Below are 19,423 nucleotides of genomic sequence, written 5' to 3'. Positions count from 1 at the left end.
ATGGTTTAATGGTATAAACACGGAACTAAATCGGCGATATCAATCTGATTATGGAAGAGGAATGCGAGTGTTAAGCGGTTTAGGCTTTTTGTGGGAGATTCTTGACGTGATTTTTTTTTTGTTGGGTTAGGTTTATTAATTCTCCACACAATTTGCGTACCCGTGTAGATTAATGACTTCTTCAAACAAATAGGCGGAAAAAATTAATAAGTGTCAAGTGTGTGTTATTTGTACGCAATAATGAAGCCATAAACAAAAATATCGTGAAAAGGTCCGAGATTTGTCATTGTTGTGTTGACAGTTGAAAAATTCCATCACAAAAGAAGATAAATAATTCCACGAAACGATTTTACTTGCAGGTATCTAATAAATCCTTTGTGATTAGTCAATATTGTCAAATTAAGACTATTAATTATATCAACACCTCCACTCTTATTTAAATGAATAATGATGCAGCACAAATTGCTTTATCATATTTTGTGATACTATCAAAAACTTAGCGACCATTAAATATTAATCTCGATATCGTCCGTTTTAACTGCTCGCTTTCGTTTTTATTTTTACAACATAATCCAATTTTTGCACCCAGGAGACGTCGATTTCGTTCGAAACGTCGCTAATGGATTCCGTCGAGACACGGCCGTCTCGTAAATCGACTTGTTCCGGGTTTTTTAATTTTATTTGACTGCTAGAACTAAACGAAAATAAATTAAACGCGAAAAAAATTCATGTAAATTCATACCGACACCGAATTTGGCACATAAAAGATGCATAAAAAAGTGAAATTTATTACCTTTCGAATATTTTCATGCAAATAATTTATTATGAGATGAAGTCATCCTAAATGTGCCTTTTAATGGTGTGTTTACTTTTGTAACTTCGACACTGAATAATTTATTGGGGTATTAATAAATAAATAATAACCATATTTTCGAGTTCCTGTGTGCACAGAATTTCGTGAATAATCATAATAATAATAATGTTTATTTATTCACAACGCAAGGACAAAATTGTGTATATTACACAATACATTAATAGATTAACGAGAACGAAAAATTCAAGAAAAGAAATAAGTTAAGTGGTTCATTTTTAATTTTCTAGATATTTTCACACAGGCCGTAGTTTATTATATTATGTTGTATTATTTTATTGTAAATAAGATTGTTTTACTCAGTCGGCAAACAATTTTAACTCGTTCCGATTAAAGTGGGATTTATTAACTTGCTGTTGACGTTGAAGTTGCCGTTGATAGTAACTTTGATGTTCAAAAATTTACCATTTTAGACATGTTTTAAGTTTCTTGTTGTCGAAATAAGTCTACACATATTAAGAAAAAAAGGCAAAATGTAGCCCCGCCCACCCACCCTGTCTCAATTGTGATGATTTTTTTTTTTTCGTCGTGAGCCAAGGTGGCGGAACTTAACTGCAAAATCCTTATTTCTCTACGAGAAATTAAAAACATGTTTTTGAGTATCGTGTCGTTCAAAGAATACTAGGTATATTAAGAAAAAATTAAAACCCCAAGATTAAGCCCCACCCATACCTGCCCCGATCTCAATTCTCAATTGTGAGTTTAATTTTTCATTCGTTGTCAGATCGAGGGGCGGGGCTTAAATGCAAAATCCATATTTGTCTACAAAAATTTACCATTTCAAACATGTTTTAAGTTTCTTGTTCTGAAAAGACAACTACGTATATTAAGAAGAAAGGTAAAATATCAGCCCCACCCGCCCGCCCTATCGCAGTTGTGATGATTTTTTTTTAAATTGTCCAGAGCCAAAGAGCGGAATTTAATTGCAAAATCTTTATTATTTCTCTACAAGAAATTACAATGTAAGACATGTTTTTGAGTATTGTGTTATTCAAAATACTATGTATATTAAAAAAAAAAAATAATAATAATAAAGCCAAAGATTAAGCCTCACCCATACCTGCCCTGATTTAAATAGTAATAAAATTTTCATTCGTTTGCAGCCCTACGGGCGGAGCCTAATTGCAAAATCCATATTTCCTTCCAAAAATCTACCATTTTAAACATGTTTTTTTAAGTCTCTATTCTCTAAGAATAAAAAAAAATCATCAGAATTGAGATCGGGTGGGCGGGCGGGGTTAATATTTTGCCTTTTTTTCTTAATATACATAGTCTTCTTTGAACAACACGATACTCAAAAGCATGTTTTTAGTTTCTTGTAAAGAAATAGGTATTTTGCAGTTGAGCTCCGCCCCCTTAGTTAACTGCGAATAAAAAAATCATCACAATTGAGATAGGGCGGGTGGGCGGGCTTACATTTTTGTTTAATATGTGTAGACTTCTTTTCACAACATGAAACTTAAAACATGTTTAAAATAGAAAATTTGTATAAGGAAATATCTATTTTGCAATTAGGCTCCGCCCCATAATTGCAAGATCCATATTTGTCTACAAGTATTTACCATTTTAAACATGTTTTAAGTTTCTTGTTCTGAAAAGACGATTACGTATGTTAAGAAAAAAGGTAAGTTATAAGCCCCGCCCACCCGCCCTATTTCAATTCTGATGATTTTTTATCCGTCGTGAGCCGAGGGGTGGAGCTTAATTGTAAAATCCTCATTGTTCTACAAGAAGTTACCATGTGAAATATGTTCTTAAGTAATCGTGTTATACAAAAAAACTAAATGTATTAATTAAAAAAAAAAGAGAGAAGCTCCACCCATCCGTTTCGATCTCAATCGTGATGAATTTTTCATTCGTTGTCAGACCGAGAGGCGGAGCGTAATTGCAAAAGCGATATTTCCCTATACAAATTTACCATTTTAAACATGCTTTAAGTTACTTGTTTGTGAAAAGATGACTTCACAGATTAAGAAAACAAGGCAAAATGTAAATACCGCCCACCCGCCCTATCTCAATTCTGATTTTTTTTTATTCGTCGTGAGCCAAGGGGGCGGAGCTTAATTGCAAAATATTTACTTCTGAACAAGAAATAAAAAACATGTTGTTAATGTGTTGTTCAAAGAATACAATTTGTATTAAGAAAGAAACAAACCAAAAATTAAGGCCCACTCATATCCGTCCCTAGCTCAATTGTGATGAATTTTTCATTCGTTGTCAGACCCAGGGGCGGAGCCTAATTGCAAATCTCTCTACCAAAATTTGATTTTCGTGGAATTAGTGCTGTTAACCAGAAAAATGTCCTCCCTACTTCAGGGGATTTTCCTTCAAGTTGGCAGTACTTCACACTACCGCAATTTGATTGGTTGAAAACCCAACATCAACGGATGATATAAACGACGCATACCTTCGCTGCGTATTTATCTTACAACGGCGACGTCAGCGGCAAGTTTATAAATCGACCTTCTAAGTCGCCAATTTTATCCAAAAAAAGTGCTTGTGGCTGTGGTTTCGGTAGAATTCTCGGTGATCGTAAATCTGAAATATATGACGCTAGTTATGGGAACACATTAAAACTCTAAACGTGATCATTTGGTGTTCCATCCTCCCATCTCTGAAATCGATTAGCCACCGACCGTGTCATTTTTCATAACAATCATCGTCCACACACAGACAAAATTGCGGCTTGATTCGGCGTGTAACAGTTTCCGTATTTCGTTTCACTTGAACAAAACCAAAGCGGCGATTTTCTAATAACAATCATTATCTAACGGTTGATCGCGTTCTAGCCTGTCCATTTCCCGGTATATCAGTTGTGTTATGTTGTGTTGTCTGAGCGAGTGAATGTCGCGTACTCACCTTGAAACGAACTGACCGTTTTAATTATCCACTCGATAATTTTTTTCAAACTCGTATTCTCACCCGCCGACCAAGAATTATGCCGTAACCGGCCAACCGTGGCAATTAACGCAACAATAAAGTTACGTGTACCTTTGTTTATTGCGTTACGGAGGAAAAAATCCGAGCGCCGACCTCGAGGTGTAGGGTTTCCGCGCGAACAACGATGGGTCCAATGTTGCGCCTTGCGTAATTAGTTAATCTGACTGGTGTTTTTGGTTGCAGGGGCAAATACGCGACCGTGTGTCGCGCCGTCCACAAGAAATCCGGCGTCCAGTACGCCGCCAAGTTCGTGAAAAAGCGGCGCCGCAACCAGGACCAGATGAAGGAGATCATCCACGAGATCGCGGTGCTGATGCAGTGCTCGTCGACGGATAGAGTGATACGTCTGCACGAGGTGTACGAATCCGCGACGGAGATGGTGTTGGTCCTGGAGCTGGCCGCCGGCGGCGAACTACAGCACATCCTCGACGACGGACAGTGCCTGGGGGAGGCCGAGGCGCGGAAAGCCATGAAACAGATCCTGGACGGCGTGGCGTTCCTCCACGAGAAGAACATTGTACATTTGGATTTGAAGCCGCAGAATCTGCTCCTGTCGGTGGAGGATAACTGTGATGACATCAAGCTCTGTGATTTCGGGATTTCGAAGGTGTTGGAACCCGGCGTCAAAGTACGAGAAATTATAGGTGAGTGACAGTTCGTTCGGAGGGTCTTGAACGAATTGGGACCACTTTTTTTTCTTTGCAGGTACTGTAGACTATGTAGCACCAGAAGTACTCAGTTACGAACCAATATGTTTGTCGACGGACATATGGTCCATCGGGGTACTGGGGTACGTCCTTCTGTCAGGGTACACACCGTTCGGAGCAGACGATAAGCAACAAACCTTCCTCAATATATCAAAATGTGCCTTATCCTTCGAACCCGACCACTTCGAAGACGTGTCAAATGTAGCGATAGACTTCATCAAAAGTGCCCTAGTGACGGACCCGAGGTAAATCTGATTTTAGTTACCGTGGAAACCGCGACCTCGGTAGCAAAATTTTCATTGGTCGTCGAAGAAAGTAAACATTAATCGAGGTATAATCATGAGTTTTCGTAACATTTTTAACGCCCACGGGTTGTATTGTTTGGTATCAACGATGGTCATCGATCATCAGTTGCTGATTTATGGCCAACACTTGCATACTTACTTACACAAAAGCTATAATGAATTCATGGAAAAAAGAAAATGTCGTATGATAATCTTGCTTGATGAGTAATAAATTCTCACACGATATAAAATCTATTATCATTTATCTTTGTTATCACTGACTAATTGCGAAAACTTTAGATCGGTTGATAAAATTCAAAAATTGCGTTGTTGTTTTATCAGTAGGCGTTTTCCGCGATCTGGAATCAAAGTTCACAATATTTCTTTCCTTCTAGATTCACAGCTGTCAAAAATCGACAGATTTACCCTTACCTTGTTACAGTGACATTTATTTACGTGAAACTGAGGTCCATAAATTAATACGTAGCTTTAATTTGACAGTTTGATTATAGTCCCTATTTCGGTAAGACGCCAAAATTAACGCCTACGAGGACTAGTCTTTAAATTTAATTTAAAAGTCAATATTCACTAAAAATACTTTAAATACAGGGTGAGTCACTAAGTGCTCTTTGGTCCTCATTAATTATTAGAGATACACAGAAATTATTTTCTACTATGTAGTTTTCCGTTTTGGGCCTAGTATATAACACAGTTTAGTTCTTTCAAACCGAACACCTATACCGGATGTCTGGAAAATGGCAGATTAACTCTTCAATACGTAATGTACGAGGGTTTCGGGAGTCCAAAAATATAATAAAAAAAAATCTTTATGATGTAGATTACGAAAAAAACGTAATTTTATAAAAGTAAAATTGGCAACACTGCACGCACCTAATGCTTACTTTCTGATTTCTTAGTAACGATGGTGACTGAAATCCACCTTTTATTTTTTTAGTACAATAAACAACAACCAGTAGTAATTAATCGTTGTGCATTATTATTAATAAAACAAGGTGTTATTTTCATTTTGATCATTTTTTGTAAAAGTTAGTGCTAAGATAAAACTGATTTTGTCAAATGACATACCCTCTGTAGATGAAGGGTAGAGAGTATATCATTTGGCAAAATTTGTCTTATCTTGGCAAGTATTGGCCCCGCCCACCCACCCTTTACTTTTTTCGAATGTATGCCATTTGGCAATTTCAGTTTTAACTTAGCCAGTAATAGCCCCACCTGCCCGCCCATGATTTTCTTAGAGGACTAGTACCTGCTAAGGTAAGACTGATTTTGGATAATGAGATCCCTCTAAGAAAATAGAGGGCGGGTGGGCGGGGCTAGTACCTGCTAAAATAAAACCGATTTTGTCAAATGACACACACTCTAAGAAAATATAGGATGGGTGGGTAGATCTAATACCCGCTAAGATAAGACTGACTTTGTCCAATGATGTACCCTCTAAGAACATGAAGAGTAGAGAGCATATAGTCTTATCTTGGCAAGTATTGGCCCCGCCCACCCACCCTACACTTTTTTCGAATGGATGCCATTTGGCAATTTCAGTTTTAATTTGGCCAGTACTAGCCCCACCCGCCCGCCCATGATTTTCTTGGAGGGCTGGTACCTGCTAAAATAAGATCGATTTTAGCAAATGACATATTCGCTAAGAAAATAGAGGGCTGGTGGCTGGGGCTAGTACGTCCTAAAATAAGACCGATTTTGGCAAATAACGAATCTTCCAAGAAAAGAGAGGGTGGGTGGGCCGGCCTTCTACCTGTCAAGATAAGAGTGATTTTGGCAAATGAGATATCCTCTAAGGAAAGAGAGGGCGGGTGGGTGGGGCTAGTACCTGCTAAGATAAGACTGATTTTAGCAATGACGCATTTTGTAAGAAATTTAATTAGATTATTATAAGAAAACACTTGAGGCTCCAAAGCACTTTTAAATTCTTTCCAAACAGGAATACCGAGAATCTCAAGATTGTTTCAAATTTTTCAAAAAAAAAAACGGGGTCCCAAAATTAATTCTGAAACAGGTCAGGTCAGAATTTGCCAAAAATAGAACACCCAAAGTTGTTTTAATAATTAACAAAAAAAAAAAAAAACAATGGGTTCCCAAAATAATACACCAAGAGTCTCCCGAATTAAAAAAAAACTGCGCTACTCAAAACCTTCAAATTCTTATAAAAAATAAAACTAAAAGCTCAAAAGATTATTTCAAGTTCATCTTGTAACAAAACACCAGATTCCTCTAAATTTATCCGAAAATAAAACACCAGGGTATACCTAAAATTAACTGCGAATATTTTAAACATAGGGTTTTGAAAACTTTGACAATTTTTGATACGTCAAACACTTTTAACTACTTACTCGATTTTTGCTGACTTTTACCTACGTTTTATATCAACCAGGCAAACATTGTTGTCAAATGGAATTTTATCAAATTCAGCTGATTATTAAGAGCGTAGCGGAGAGTTAATCCGCCATTTTCGGGACACTTGGTATATTTTTACAGGCGCTTTAGGCTTTACAACCGTAGTTTCTTTTTGAAATGCAAATACAACGTTGCCACGTCATTTGAATTTTTTTGTTCGCAAAAATTCCGTCAAGGTTGTTTTGTGATATTTGATGGCGAAATAAACAAAAATGGCTTTGTTGTGAACAGACAAATAACATTGTTTTTATCAAATGGAACCCTCTGTATACAAAGACTCATCACAACAAATCGTATATCTTTGTTTATTTCTACACCAAACATACAACGCAGATTTTTTAGAAATTTAGAAAATAACCGTGGTTGTAAACCTAAGATGATGTCAGTCAGAATATATCAATCGGGGTGTTTCCGTTAAAAAAACATTGTATAAATAGAACTGAGTGATTCACCCTGTATGTTAATTTTGTAATTTTTTTAATTAATCGTTCGATAAACGTAATAAGCATTGCTATGTCAATCGTTGACATTGTTGACATTTGTTGTTTTTCACTATTAAATTTATCGGTCAAATGCGCGTTAATTAAATTAGTGTTTTTTGTTTCAAGTTGATTGAATTTAATCTTGGTGTGAAAGAAGACAGGAAATACAGTGAACCGAGAACGTGCGAACCGAAGATGATAACGGTCGTCAAACTGCTACGTTTATTATAATTGCGAAATTCGCCCAGTGACGTCACTGGAAAGTCTGATCATTTGAGAACCATTTATGATGGATTTTCACAAACGGAAATTTTGTGCAAAAATCCAATTACCGGGTAATGTTTCGTTGACTTAGGATACTAAGAAAATGTAAAAGCCACGTTTAACACGATGTTTTTCTTTCAGAAAGCGTCCCTCCGTACAAGACCTCCTCGACCACCCCTGGATCTCGCTCAAGTGCGGCCCCGCGCCGCCGCTCCCGCTGAAACCCTCGGAGTCCGTCCCTGCGAAGTCGTGCGGCCCGAATCGAAGCATGACGTGCATATCCGAAACGCCGAAAACGCAACGTAAAACATTTTGCTCAGACACTATAACAGGAAGTTTTACAGAATCGACAGTCCGTACGTACACAGTATCGACTAACTGCCTATGTCCGCAATGTGGAACAGCTTGTCGTCACCTGACGCACACACCAGTGCCCAAACCCGCTATCACGGTTGATAGAGGCATTCTATGTTAGCCAAAGTTGTTTGTAATTGTGCGAAGTGGACCCGAGAAAGTTACGAAACAAGCAGTTGTTTTAATGTGCTTGGGTCATGTACATTTCTAGTTTTAAGTTATAATTTATGTTTTATTTGCTTTTTTTGTTTATGGTATAATAAAGTATTCTTTTTTGTTGTGTACATTTTTTTGATTGAGTGGCGGCTTGTGGTCATCGAGCGCTTCGTTGTATATATTTTTCACCATTTTGTTGTTTCACGCGGCATGACGTGACGTCATGTCAGATTTCATGTACAAAGTTTGACTGTCTGACGACGGTCTGTCGTGACCTGTCAGATTATCATACTTATAATGTCTGAACTGTGCCTACATTCATTTGAATTAAAAAAAGTGTCAAAGTAGATAGCACAAAGTGCTTTGTTGGTGTTTCAGATATTATATTAAGTACTTGTGTTGAGCACAATGTAAAGATATAAATTTGCACTAGCGTATATGAGAATTATAGAATTCTCATTGTCTGTGAATGTAGTATTGTCTGTGACGTTTTGTTTGCATTCACATGAGGGGTGTACCAGGGGGGGGACAACAATTGTTTAATGTGTACAAATAAATATCACCTTTTAAATAATTCAGTACATTTGTACCTTGAGCCAAAAATTAATACTTGTCACGTTTAATTACTTTTACAGTGGTAGAATTTTCCAAGTTATCGAGTTTGTTGTAAAAGAACCCAATACAGTTTGTTGCGCCCCCCATTTTGTGTACCTGGTTACGCCTCTGCATCACATCGTTCAAAAACATTAGTATGTTAACAGAATTTGTCTGTTTCAGATGAAGTGGACGATGGTTTAAAGACTTAATCGTTGTTAATCTTAAGTGCATTTTTTAATAAAAGATCGTTTTAAATTTATCGCATTTTTATCACCCAATATGGCTACATTCGAACTAACGGGAATTCGAGCCAATGAAACGAGTGGGCGTAATTTAGTTACCCAAACACGAAACTCCCTAGCTAGTGATACTTGTTTGCACGGTTGGATTGGTAGCACTGTAGTGGAATTTGACATGTCGCGATAATATTTGTGTCGATGTTAAACGTATTAAACAATTACCTAAAAAGCAAGAATTAAAACAACCACAAATCACCTTTTCCATCACTTTGAACCACCCAGACGCTGTTTAATTGAGTGAGTATTCACAGCCAACTGTGACACTAGGTCACTACAAAATCAATACGACATTCTGACACAGTTCTATTTATTGCAATTGTGTCCCCCGGCGCTTCCAAAACCCCACAATTCTTGATTCTAGGTAATCAGAATGTATAACGGCATCGGTTTATCCACACCACGAGGATCCGGAACCAACGGACACGTGCAGCGAAATTGGGCTCTGGTGAAGCCTCGGCAGAAGGAACAAACGTATAAAAACGAGCAAGACTTGACGAATTTGGACGCCGTGACACACCGACAACCCAATCAGGAGATCCTGGACCACGAGCGGAAGCGCAAGATTGAACTGAAGTGTGCAGAGTTTGCCGATATACTTGAAGAACAAGGGTAGGTTTTACAAAGTTTCGGTAACGTAGTGTGTTAATCAAGTGTGTAGTTTTTCGCAGGAGGCCATTAATAACAAAGTCGGCAACTACCGGAAGCTCTTGATGGGTCAAGGGGGCAAGCTCGAGCCACCCGTGAATCAGTGGGGCCGTGTGTCGTAAGTACCATTTTTGCGCTAACCTAATAATTTTCCGGCGAAAAAAATTGCGATATTTTGCGTTATTGGGGTGAGAGTTGCGTCGGCGTCCGTGTTATTTCCCGTGATTATCGATTTCGGCGCAGCATCCGTGCCGCCCCCGGTTTCATCCCCTTTAGTTTAATTTCGGCGATGGTGGCGCCTAGACGCTATCATCACTTTAGCGCTCCGCCGCGATGTGAGAAATAAGCTCGAAATCCCTTGCGCAAACAAAATCTGATATGTCTTCCATTAGTCTGTAAGAGTTCGCAAGTCTTCCATTTTTTGAGAATTTACACTTGTGATAATAATCCTTCGCTTCCGTGTTGAATTTTTTTTTGAGGATTTTATGTGAGTGTTATGACGATGTTTTATTCGACTCCGAGAAATCGATGTCCGGTTGACGAACGCCTCATTTTCGAACGATTGTGGCGAGGGGCTTTTTGTCAAGCGCTGGGGACCAAGTCGGCGTTGAACGCCAGGTCCGTACCGAGGAGGCAGTGCTGCTGCCATTGTCACTGTAGCCAGAGCTTGGCGCAGAACGGGTTCTACGTCAGGTCGACGCAACCCAAGAAGACGATGCGGTCGGTCGTGAGGTAAAAAATAAAAAAACAATGGTTTTTTGTTTTCAATCTTGTGGTATAAAATTTCGCTATTTTGATGCAAAAATTGGTTAGTAATTGCTGCCTTCGTGCAAATTAATTGGCAAAGTGACGCGAATTAAAAGTCTGGTCGACGTTGGACCTTGTTTATGATTTTACTGTCAGACTAAACAGTTTAAAATAAATGGTTTATTTCTAACTGAATTATTTTGGTCTCGTTATACATAAGCAAACCATAATAATTCCTTGTGATCCTAAAGAAGCCACAAAGTTTGGAATGTGCACTCCTTGTCAAGTTCAACTACATTTATAAAGCGGAGTATGAAAAATTATGTATTTTTCGCACCAGGTACACATTGACGGTGTTTTTGAAACCGGAATAATACTGAAGAAGTTGACATTTCGCAGTGGAAATGCAAAATTATGTTCTCTAAAACTAACATTCTCTGTTGAAAATTTACAAGTTAGATAACTTTTCGAACTGTAGAACCAATTACTTTAACATTGTAAGTGTTCGTCTACAAAAAATGAGAGCGTCATTTAATAATCTTGAAAATTCAATGTGACCTACTTTTTAATCGTACTTTAATAAATATATCACTTCTATTTTTATGTGTACGAATTATGAAAAAAACACGTGTTTTTAATCTTCTCATTTTATAGAAATTTTAATAAAAATTATAATTTATGCCACCAAAAAGTTGATGACGTCATCTCAGAAAATTAATAAATCTTAATTGAAAAGGAAGTTTGGTGCTCGCAGATTAAGATTTCTTTACGACTTTACTAATTTTCGCTGATCATTAAATTCTTTATGTCGCCATGATATGTATTATATACAGGGTGTACAAAAAGCCTCGGTCAATTTATCTTCTTTGTTTGAAAAGCGTTTTTTTTTTATTTTGGCGTGTGGTTAGAATTAAAGATTTTGTTGATGACATTTTCAGTTATTTTTATGCTTGCAGGTTAGCCGGAAGTGTACCCAAGTTTTTTTTTTAAGAAAAACTTGTATTTTTTCATTTTTGGAGGCAGAATAATTAACTTTATGTTGATATTAACGAAGTGTGAAATAATCATTTAGTTTAATTTATTTCTTTAACAACATGAGGAGCACAGCAATCAAATTTCTCTTGATTTTGTGTCAACAGAGTTCTATTTATTTAATTTTTGTATAAAATTTGTATGCATGTAAAACCCTTGACATTAATATATCTGTATATGGTGATTATTGACATTTTCTGACTTTTGCAAATTTTTGTAAAGAATTATTGAAAAAATAATTGAATTTTAATATTTGGTTTAATCATATCAGATATTTGACGCAAAATACGTATGGATATTATTTTGACAATCTGTAATCCTTCTATTTCTTTTTAATACTACCAGTCTCACGAAATAATTTTGTCACATAATTGAGTGTTCTTAAATAAATAGCTTCAAGAACAGCAACACCAGGGAATTTTGAAGAAATACCTTAAAACGGGGTCGGACTTCACACACACATTCACCATTCATTTGCGGTAGAATCAAAGATTTAAAAAAAAAGTACAAATTGGCCCCGCCCACCCACCCCTATTCTGCTTTGTTCACTCATTTTATTAACTCGAAGACGAAAGTTGAATTTCATGTTGACAATTACATGTTTTTTAATAAAATTTTATTTTTGCTATTTTTTTTTTCGAAAAACGTTGCCGAAAGTAGACACAATGAGCTACAATTGTAAACGCCGCCCCTTGTTTTCCAAGCCAGTGAAATGTTTTATTAAGGAGGAGCTTGTGCGGGTAGGAGGAACATTGGTAATACTGCTCCTAAAAATTATTCTCACGTCAGCTGTGCTTATTTTACCATCTTGTTTAAAATTTTATCTATTTTTTCGCCAACGGTTTAACAAATTTGTTTTAGATAATAATGTTATTAATTCACAGTATTATGGGTAATCACTAGAATGAGGAGGGGGCGGGTGGACGGGCCTATTGCTTGGTTATAGAACAGTGTAGGAAAAAGATAATTTAGCCCCGGTCACACTTCCGTTTTATTAACTTAGCCCCACCCACCCACCCGTTCTCTACACGGGAACATATATATAACTAACCCCGCCCACCCACCCGGCCTCCATTTCAGTGATCCTTTGTATCTGCTCCGAACGAAAGATGGATCTTATACTCAACAAAAAAAATCGTTAGAATGAGAACAGGGCGGGTGGGCGGGGCTAGTACTTGCTAAGATAAGACTGATTTTGGCAAATCACATACCTTCTAAGAAAATAAAGGGCGGGTAGGTGGGGCTAGTACTTGCTAACACGCAAGCATGACTTTCTTATGATCCTCAGAGAACATTTTTCTAGAGATGAAAATTCTGTTTCTGTTCCAAAACCTGGATAAACCTGATTCAATCTCAAATAAAGATGTCGCCTTAAAAAATACTGTTTTTGTCGAAAATTGGAAAAGCAGTAGGCGAAATGAATTTGTGAGAGACCGAGCCCACCTAGCTATTGCTTGCTTCGAAAAGAGTGTAGGCAAAAGTTAACTTGGCCCCGTCCACCCACCCGTTATCTCTTTTTTTTTTCTAAAATATAATAAATCTTATAGCAAATAATACAACAAAAAGAAACGATTACTGGTTTTTTCTTTTCTTTTTTTTTAATAGCTTAGGTTCTATCAGTTCCTATTTCCGCTCTACAGGAGAACATATTATTAACCCCGCCCACCCACCCCTCCTCCATTTCAGGGATCCATTTTATCTGCTCCAAATGAAAGATAGATCTTATACTGAACAAAAATAAATTGTTAGAATGAGAACAGCGGGTGGGCGGGGCTAGTAACTGCTAAGATAAGACTGATTTTGGCACATAACGTACCTTCTCAAAAAATAAAGGGTGGGTGGGCGGGGCTAGTACTTGTAATCCCAAGCATGATGATCTTGGGAGAACATTTTTTTAGAGACGAAAATTCTGCTTCTATACCAAAACAGACCTGAATAGTTTTGATTCGGTCTGAAAGATGCAGTCTTAAAAAAGACTGATTTGTGTCGAAAATTGGAAAAACAATCAGCGAAACGAATTTGAGAAAATGAAAACACAATTTAGTTGTTAAGACGCGAGATTATAGGCAACCCACCACAACACAAGTTGTATATTCTAAGGGACGACCTACGTAATTTAGTGACATAATGGACAGCGAAAACTGGTTCATAAATCATTAAAAGCCGCACAATTTTATGAAAACTATTAAGATTCCGTTGTTAGCTAGAATAATCACATATAACGCAATAAAACGTGTTTTCTGGTGTAATCTGCTTCGTAAAAAAGTAACGGTTTTGTTTGCTATAGGACCGAGCTCACGTAGCAAAGGTCGTAAAGGGAAAAGCCATAAATTCGCAACTGGGTTTATGTTGAATGTACACAAAAATGTACTTCGTAAGGGATTACGTGAGGCCACGTTTTATTATCATGTAATTACGTTTTTTTCTTGTCATCACATTTTAGAAATTTTTAGTCCTTGGTATTTAATTTCCCGCATACCAAAACCCTGATATTAAATACTTAAAATTCCTAAATTGGATACCACAAACGCAACCGCCACATTACTCCCCGCTTGTCGACAACTTGCCCTTAAATTTTCCACTCATCTCAACCTCTAAACCTAAAATCTTCCCGAACCTACCGACCGATTTGCGGCGACTTTTGCAACTCGAAAATCTCACCGGTAATCCCCTAAACCGATTAACCCATTCCATCGCTTCGCTTCACTTCCAACATTTACTTTCCAATCAATGGTTTTCAATCGGTCACGCGAGAAAAACGCTGCATTTCCATATGTAGGGCCACTGCAACGAGCTTAGTCACCCCCATAACATAACAAAAGGGGAAAGTATTGATCTTCCACCGCAAACGTCGGCCAGGGTGTAGCAGCGGCAAAAGAGCGCCCGAAAGGTCGGCTCGTTCGACTTTTGTTTTAAACCGAGACGAAAAGGCGTTTTCTCGCCGAAACTAAACACAAATTCGGATAATTATTGACGGAGGGTTACGTTGGAAGGGTTCGGTTACAGGGAGGGGCGAATTTTGAGATAGGCGCACCTTTTTGGGCGAACCTTGGCCCAGCCGGTGCTAATAATCGCTTTGTTGTGTCGTGGCAGTTGAAGGGCGAAAGCCTTTGTTTTAGGATGGTTTGTTATAACTACGAGACGGATTTTAGCGAGAAGTTCGTGTTTTTGTTTGGGGTGAGATGGGTCGTGATTTTTTGTTTTTTGTTTTAGTGTGACGGAGACCCATCAAGTGGCGGAAGCCCAACAAGAGAAAAACGCCCGACTTCGCGAAGCTTTCGGTATTTCGGAGTATTTCGTTGATGGGAGTAGTTTCGATCCGGATCGCGAAGCCAAAGAGAAAATCGCACGCTCGAACGCCTTGCAAGAGAAGGAGAAGCAGAAAGCTCTAGAGAAAGAGAAGGAGAAGGAAAAGGAAAAAGAGCAAGCGACGAGGTATGAGCTAGTGCATACCCCGAGTCCCGAACCCGTGTCTGAGGTGAAGAAGAAGAAAAAGCGTAAACGTAAAGAAAGGTAATGTTTTCGTTTGTGTGGTGATTCATAACTGATTTTGTCGCTTTAGCTCCTCCAGCGAAGAACCGAAGAAGAAGAAGAAGTCCAAAAAGCGGAAAAAAGAAAGGTAATTTTTCGACGGATGGTGATTTTTCGTTTCATAGTCGTAATAGTTGGGCAAAAATCCCGAAACTCCGGTTAACGGACGTTAGGGATTTTTCGTATTTTTTTTTGGTTGTTGTTTTTTGAAATCTTTTTGTGATTGTCGTTTTTTGTTCCAAGTTGTGTTTTTGTTTTTCAAATTAAACGTACCTTAATGTGTATTTCCTCGTACTAATTCAATGGTGGTATATTTTTTTGCCGTACATGTTATGAAGGCCCCTGTCAGGTAAATGTATGGTTTGGTTTTCTCCTTAATCATTACATGATCTTGCGTATGTCTAGCTCAGCCATTTTTTTGGACTGAAGGTGCGTTCAAGAATTAGAATTTCACTCTAAGAATTCTCGTTTCAGTCTACACTACAGTTGTGTATTGCGGCTTCCAGAAGAAAATCCACAACCAAATCACAAGCACACTCATTTTGACGCTTTTTCAAAACATAAGTGGAAGTCCAATTTTGGATGAAGTCCAAATTGTGGGTGATTTTCTGGAAGCCATTGCATCCTTCTAGTCTGTTTTTCGGTGAAGCGAGCACACATCTCACCGTCGTTTCTCTTTGTGTAGATCCGGGAAAGTGAAGGACAAGAAGAAGTCCAAAAAGAAGCGCCGCCGTTCCTCGGCTTCGTCCGACTCGAGCGATGACTCTGACACGACTTCGGAAAAATCGGACGAATCGAGCAGCGAAGACGATAAGAAGAAAAAGAAGAAAGTAAAAAAGAAGGAGGTTAGTGCTTGGGCGTAGTTTTCACAAAAAACAAACAAAAAAAATCTTTCTTTTTAATTTCCAATACTTCGGAATGATCATTTCTTTCGTGAGTTATTAGTGCTTTATTCATTGTTATCGTTTCGTTGTAGTTTTATTTTGATGGTAGTTAATTTATTTTTGGAAAAAATAAAAACAAAAACGCACTACGCGAGGTGCGAGCGCATTTATACACTAAAGTTTTCGGGTTTCGTTCGAGCTTTGATTTTTCGAGTTCTTTTGATTATGCATGAAGCAAGTTTTTGTTGATTGAAGTAAACATTGTTCTGTTTGAACCTTGCGCATCATTACATAGGATAGCCTGACAGGCTTTCGACATCGCTAGTAAGTACCGGCCTTAAGGCCTCTAGCACTCGACTGCATGCTCCCATAATTTCGTAAGACCACGATTTGACAGCTACGAAAAACGAGCAAAATTCTGATATTGACGGGTAGCTGTGGGTTGGTTCCAAATGTCACGAAACGTGTATTTGGAATCAAAATTTTTTTTAATATCACAGGATTTGCGAACTTTGAAAAACGTAGAATTTTGAGAGTATTTTTGGGCACATGTGTGTTTCTGTCGTTTGGAAAAAAAATGGCATCACGATGTTAATTACATCTTTGTTCGCACAGAAAAAGAAATCCGCCAAGAAGAAGAAGCACTCCACGTCTGACAGTTCACGCGAAAGGTAACCCAAAATAACTAGAATCTTAAATTTTTACTAACTTTTACTGTGTAGTTCCCCAGAACCTAAAAAATCGAAAGAAGAAAAACGAAAACCGAGCGAAAGGACCAAGGAGAAAGAAGAAACAAGAAGGTCGTTGTCTCCGAAACGCAAAAGAAAGACATCACCGCCGCCTCCTAAAGAGGAGCGAGTGTCAAAAAAGCCGAGATCGCCATCACCACCAAAAGCAAAATCGCGTGAAGATCGAAGAAGCAGATCTCCGCGAAGACGCTATTCTAGATCTAGAGAGCGAAGAGGTTACGGGAACAACAGAAACAATTATCACACTAGATACGACGAAAAAAAGCGATACCCTGAAAGAAGATCGCGTTCGCTAGACCACAAACCCAAATCTAAAAAATCCAGGTCGCCCGAACCCAAACCGAGATCCCGATCTCCGGACCACAAGAGAAAATCCCGTTCGGCGTCACCTAAACGACGGTCCAGATCTAGAAACAAACGATCTCCGGTCAAAGAGTGGCGAAATCGGACGAAATCGCCCGAGGTGAAAGACAGACGGCGGTCGCTTTCGCGAGACAACGAAGACAGAAGAAGAAGGAACAGGTCCCGAACACCAGAAAGAAGACCCAAGTCGCCCGAACGCAGCCGAAAAGGTGGCGAAGATCACCGAAGACAACCAGACAATAGTCGGAGTCGCTCCAGTAGTACTAGGAAAGAACCAAAAGTACAAAAATCGCCTTCTCCAAGACCAAAATCATCGTATTCTCACAAAGTTAACCGAAGTGAAGAAAGACGGTCGCGGTCGCCGCTACATCGAAAAAAAGAAGATACGAAGAGGTCGCTTACGCCGAAAAAAGTGACTCCGCCACTGCGTAAAAGCCACTCCGATTCAGATTCGGAAAAAAGGAAGAAGAGTCAAGATAGAAAGAAGGATAGGTCGCCGAAGTCGAAGAAGCAGCTTCCGGTGGTAAGATTAAGATCGTCGAGCGAAGAAGAACAAGTTGTGGACGTACACGAAAGAGAAGACGAAGAAGAAGATAAGGAGTTGAGGATGTTGAGGTTGTTGAAGTCGGGATTGGCGGCCAAAGCGAAAGAGAGTTTGCAGAGGAAGATGCCGAAACCTGTCTTTAACGAAGTCAAAAGAAAATCACCAAGTCCGAAGCCTGTGGAAAGAAAAAACATAGAAGCCGACGTTTTCGATATTAAAGTTTTACCTCTGAGAAGGGAGAAGTCGAAGTCGCCTAGTCAACAGAAAGAGGTTGATAAGGACGATTTCGATATCAGTAACACGAACGGGAAAGGCAGGAGCATCAGTTCGAGCAAGTCGAGGTCGAGGAGCAGGAAATCCAGGACTCGGAGTTCGTCGAGATCTAGTTTTAGGTAAGTGGGAATCCGGCTCGAAGGATTAAGTCGTTAGAGCCGGATCGTTCGTTCGATTCCAATTTTTTTTTTCGGTAGATCGTCGTCGTCGAGCAGCAGCAACTCGCGCTCCGTCTCCAGGTCCGTATCCAGGAGTAGTCGCTCAAGTACAGACTCGGACAGTTCCTCGAGCTCTAGTAGCGCTTATCGGTCGCGTTCGCCGTCGATTCCTCGACGACACGGTTCGCCGAGTTTCCTCGACAGGCGACGAATCACGAGGTAAAAAGTCGTCGTGTGCACCCCCGATTTGTTGTTTTATTTTTATTTCAGTCACAAGTAAGATCACTTGGAGTAAACAGTTTATCAAATAGTTATATCGCTAAATGTCTTTTTTATTTTTAAGATTATGTAGACTTGACTCAATAAACCTCGTTTCTAGTTGCGTTTTGTTTTTTATTTTCGTTTGTTCGCATGGCTTGTAGTGGTTGATTGTGTTTGCTAAACTAACCAGCTAACTGAATTACTAATAACCTAACCAGCGCAAGGAAGAGGCCTATTCCGTATCACAGACAGACTCCTAGTTCGCCTTCGTCGGATAGTAGCTACAGCGGTAGTCCGTGGTGCTCCAGAAGGAGGTCTACGAGTCGGTCGATCAGCCCTTCTTCTAGGTCTCCATCGCATTCTCCTCTCCACTCACCGCGATCACCTTAACTCTAGTGCAATAACAAATAGCTTAACATTCTAACTTTCATCTTTACTAACGATGGAACCCTTCAGACTTAGATTATCACGATTCTGACTCTATGGTAATCGTTGTTGGTGGACATGCTGTTACTTAATGTAATATAATTAGATATTTCAGTGAAATCTTCATGTTTGGATACTCTTGCGTTTGTGCAATTTTTTTCTAGTCAAACGATTGATATTTTGTGATATTTTCGCTGTTAACTTATTTATTTCATTATTTATTGTAGAAAAAAAAAAGGTTGTAAACACTAATAAACTATCCACACTGAACTGATTATTTCTGAGCTTTCTATGTTAGTAAAAACCATCAACCACAACAACCCAGTGCGTAAAACAAATGATATTTCGAATATTGTTATGTCCAGTCCATTTGTTGGATGGATCACTCCCTTTCTCCTTACAAATCGTAGGTTTTTTGTGCATTAG

The 19,423-nt window shown here is 38.7% G+C and overlaps 2 protein-coding genes across 7 annotated transcripts in view; both read left to right on the top strand.

The window, feature by feature from the left end:
* The window catches only part of LOC135139558 (death-associated protein kinase related-like), a 50,616-nt gene extending 41,276 nt beyond the window's left edge, over positions 1-9,340 (top strand). For 2 of the 3 annotated variants that reach the window (XM_064069852.1, XM_064069868.1), the window contains 3 exons: positions 3,995-4,455; positions 4,517-4,763; positions 8,120-8,616. In XM_064069852.1, coding sequence (XP_063925922.1) covers positions 3,995-4,455; positions 4,517-4,763; positions 8,120-8,453 — 1,042 coding nt within the window. In that variant the 3' untranslated portion in view covers positions 8,454-8,616. Of the gene's footprint in view, positions 1-3,994; positions 4,456-4,516; positions 4,764-8,119; positions 8,617-9,265 lie in introns of those variants that run through there. The other variant, XM_064069860.1, reaches the window with a different exon arrangement.
* Positions 9,341-9,436: 96 nt separating this feature from the next.
* Positions 9,437-19,274, top strand: LOC135139542 (serine/arginine repetitive matrix protein 2). 4 transcript variants are annotated; one of them, XM_064069820.1, is made up of 10 exons: positions 9,437-9,621; positions 9,746-9,993; positions 10,043-10,147; positions 15,022-15,321; positions 15,371-15,427; positions 16,025-16,184; positions 16,839-16,894; positions 16,946-18,271; positions 18,350-18,529; positions 18,790-19,274. In XM_064069820.1, exons 2-10 carry the CDS (start codon positions 9,755-9,757, stop codon positions 18,959-18,961), a joined length of 2,595 nt encoding a protein of 864 aa, XP_063925890.1. In that variant the 5' UTR covers positions 9,437-9,621; positions 9,746-9,754; the 3' UTR covers positions 18,962-19,274. The 4 variants fall into 4 exon arrangements, 3 of the variants coding, with proteins under 3 accessions (XP_063925890.1, XP_063925905.1, XP_063925899.1); XM_064069835.1 differs by lacking the exon at positions 18,790-19,274 and adding an exon at positions 18,581-18,692; XR_010282174.1 differs by lacking the exons at positions 18,350-18,529; positions 18,790-19,274 and adding an exon at positions 16,519-16,547 and having other exon boundaries at positions 16,946-16,985.
* The last annotated feature ends 149 nt before the right edge of the window (positions 19,275-19,423 follow it).

The sequence above is a fragment of the Zophobas morio genome, unplaced genomic scaffold, assembly GCF_036711695.1.
Source record: "Zophobas morio isolate AGI-343-1 ecotype UQ-CSIRO unplaced genomic scaffold, CSIRO_AGI_Zmor_V1 ptg000004l, whole genome shotgun sequence".
Classification (NCBI taxonomy): Eukaryota; Metazoa; Arthropoda; class Insecta; order Coleoptera; family Tenebrionidae; genus Zophobas; species Zophobas morio.
Note: the sequence above shows the minus strand (reverse complement) of the source record. Positions and strands in the feature narration are given on the sequence as shown.

Bases quoted from the DNA above. Each gene is read 5' to 3' on its own strand.
- LOC135139542 (XM_064069820.1), top strand. From the start codon at position 9,755: ATGTATAACGGCATCGGTTTATCCACACCACGAGGATCCGGAACCAAC. The intron at 15,322-15,370 runs GTAATGTTTTCG...TTGTCGCTTTAG, and splicing joins AAGCGTAAACGTAAAGAAAG to CTCCTCCAGCGAAGAACCGA. The intron at 16,185-16,838 runs GTTAGTGCTTGG...TTGTTCGCACAG, and splicing joins AGAAAGTAAAAAAGAAGGAG to AAAAAGAAATCCGCCAAGAA.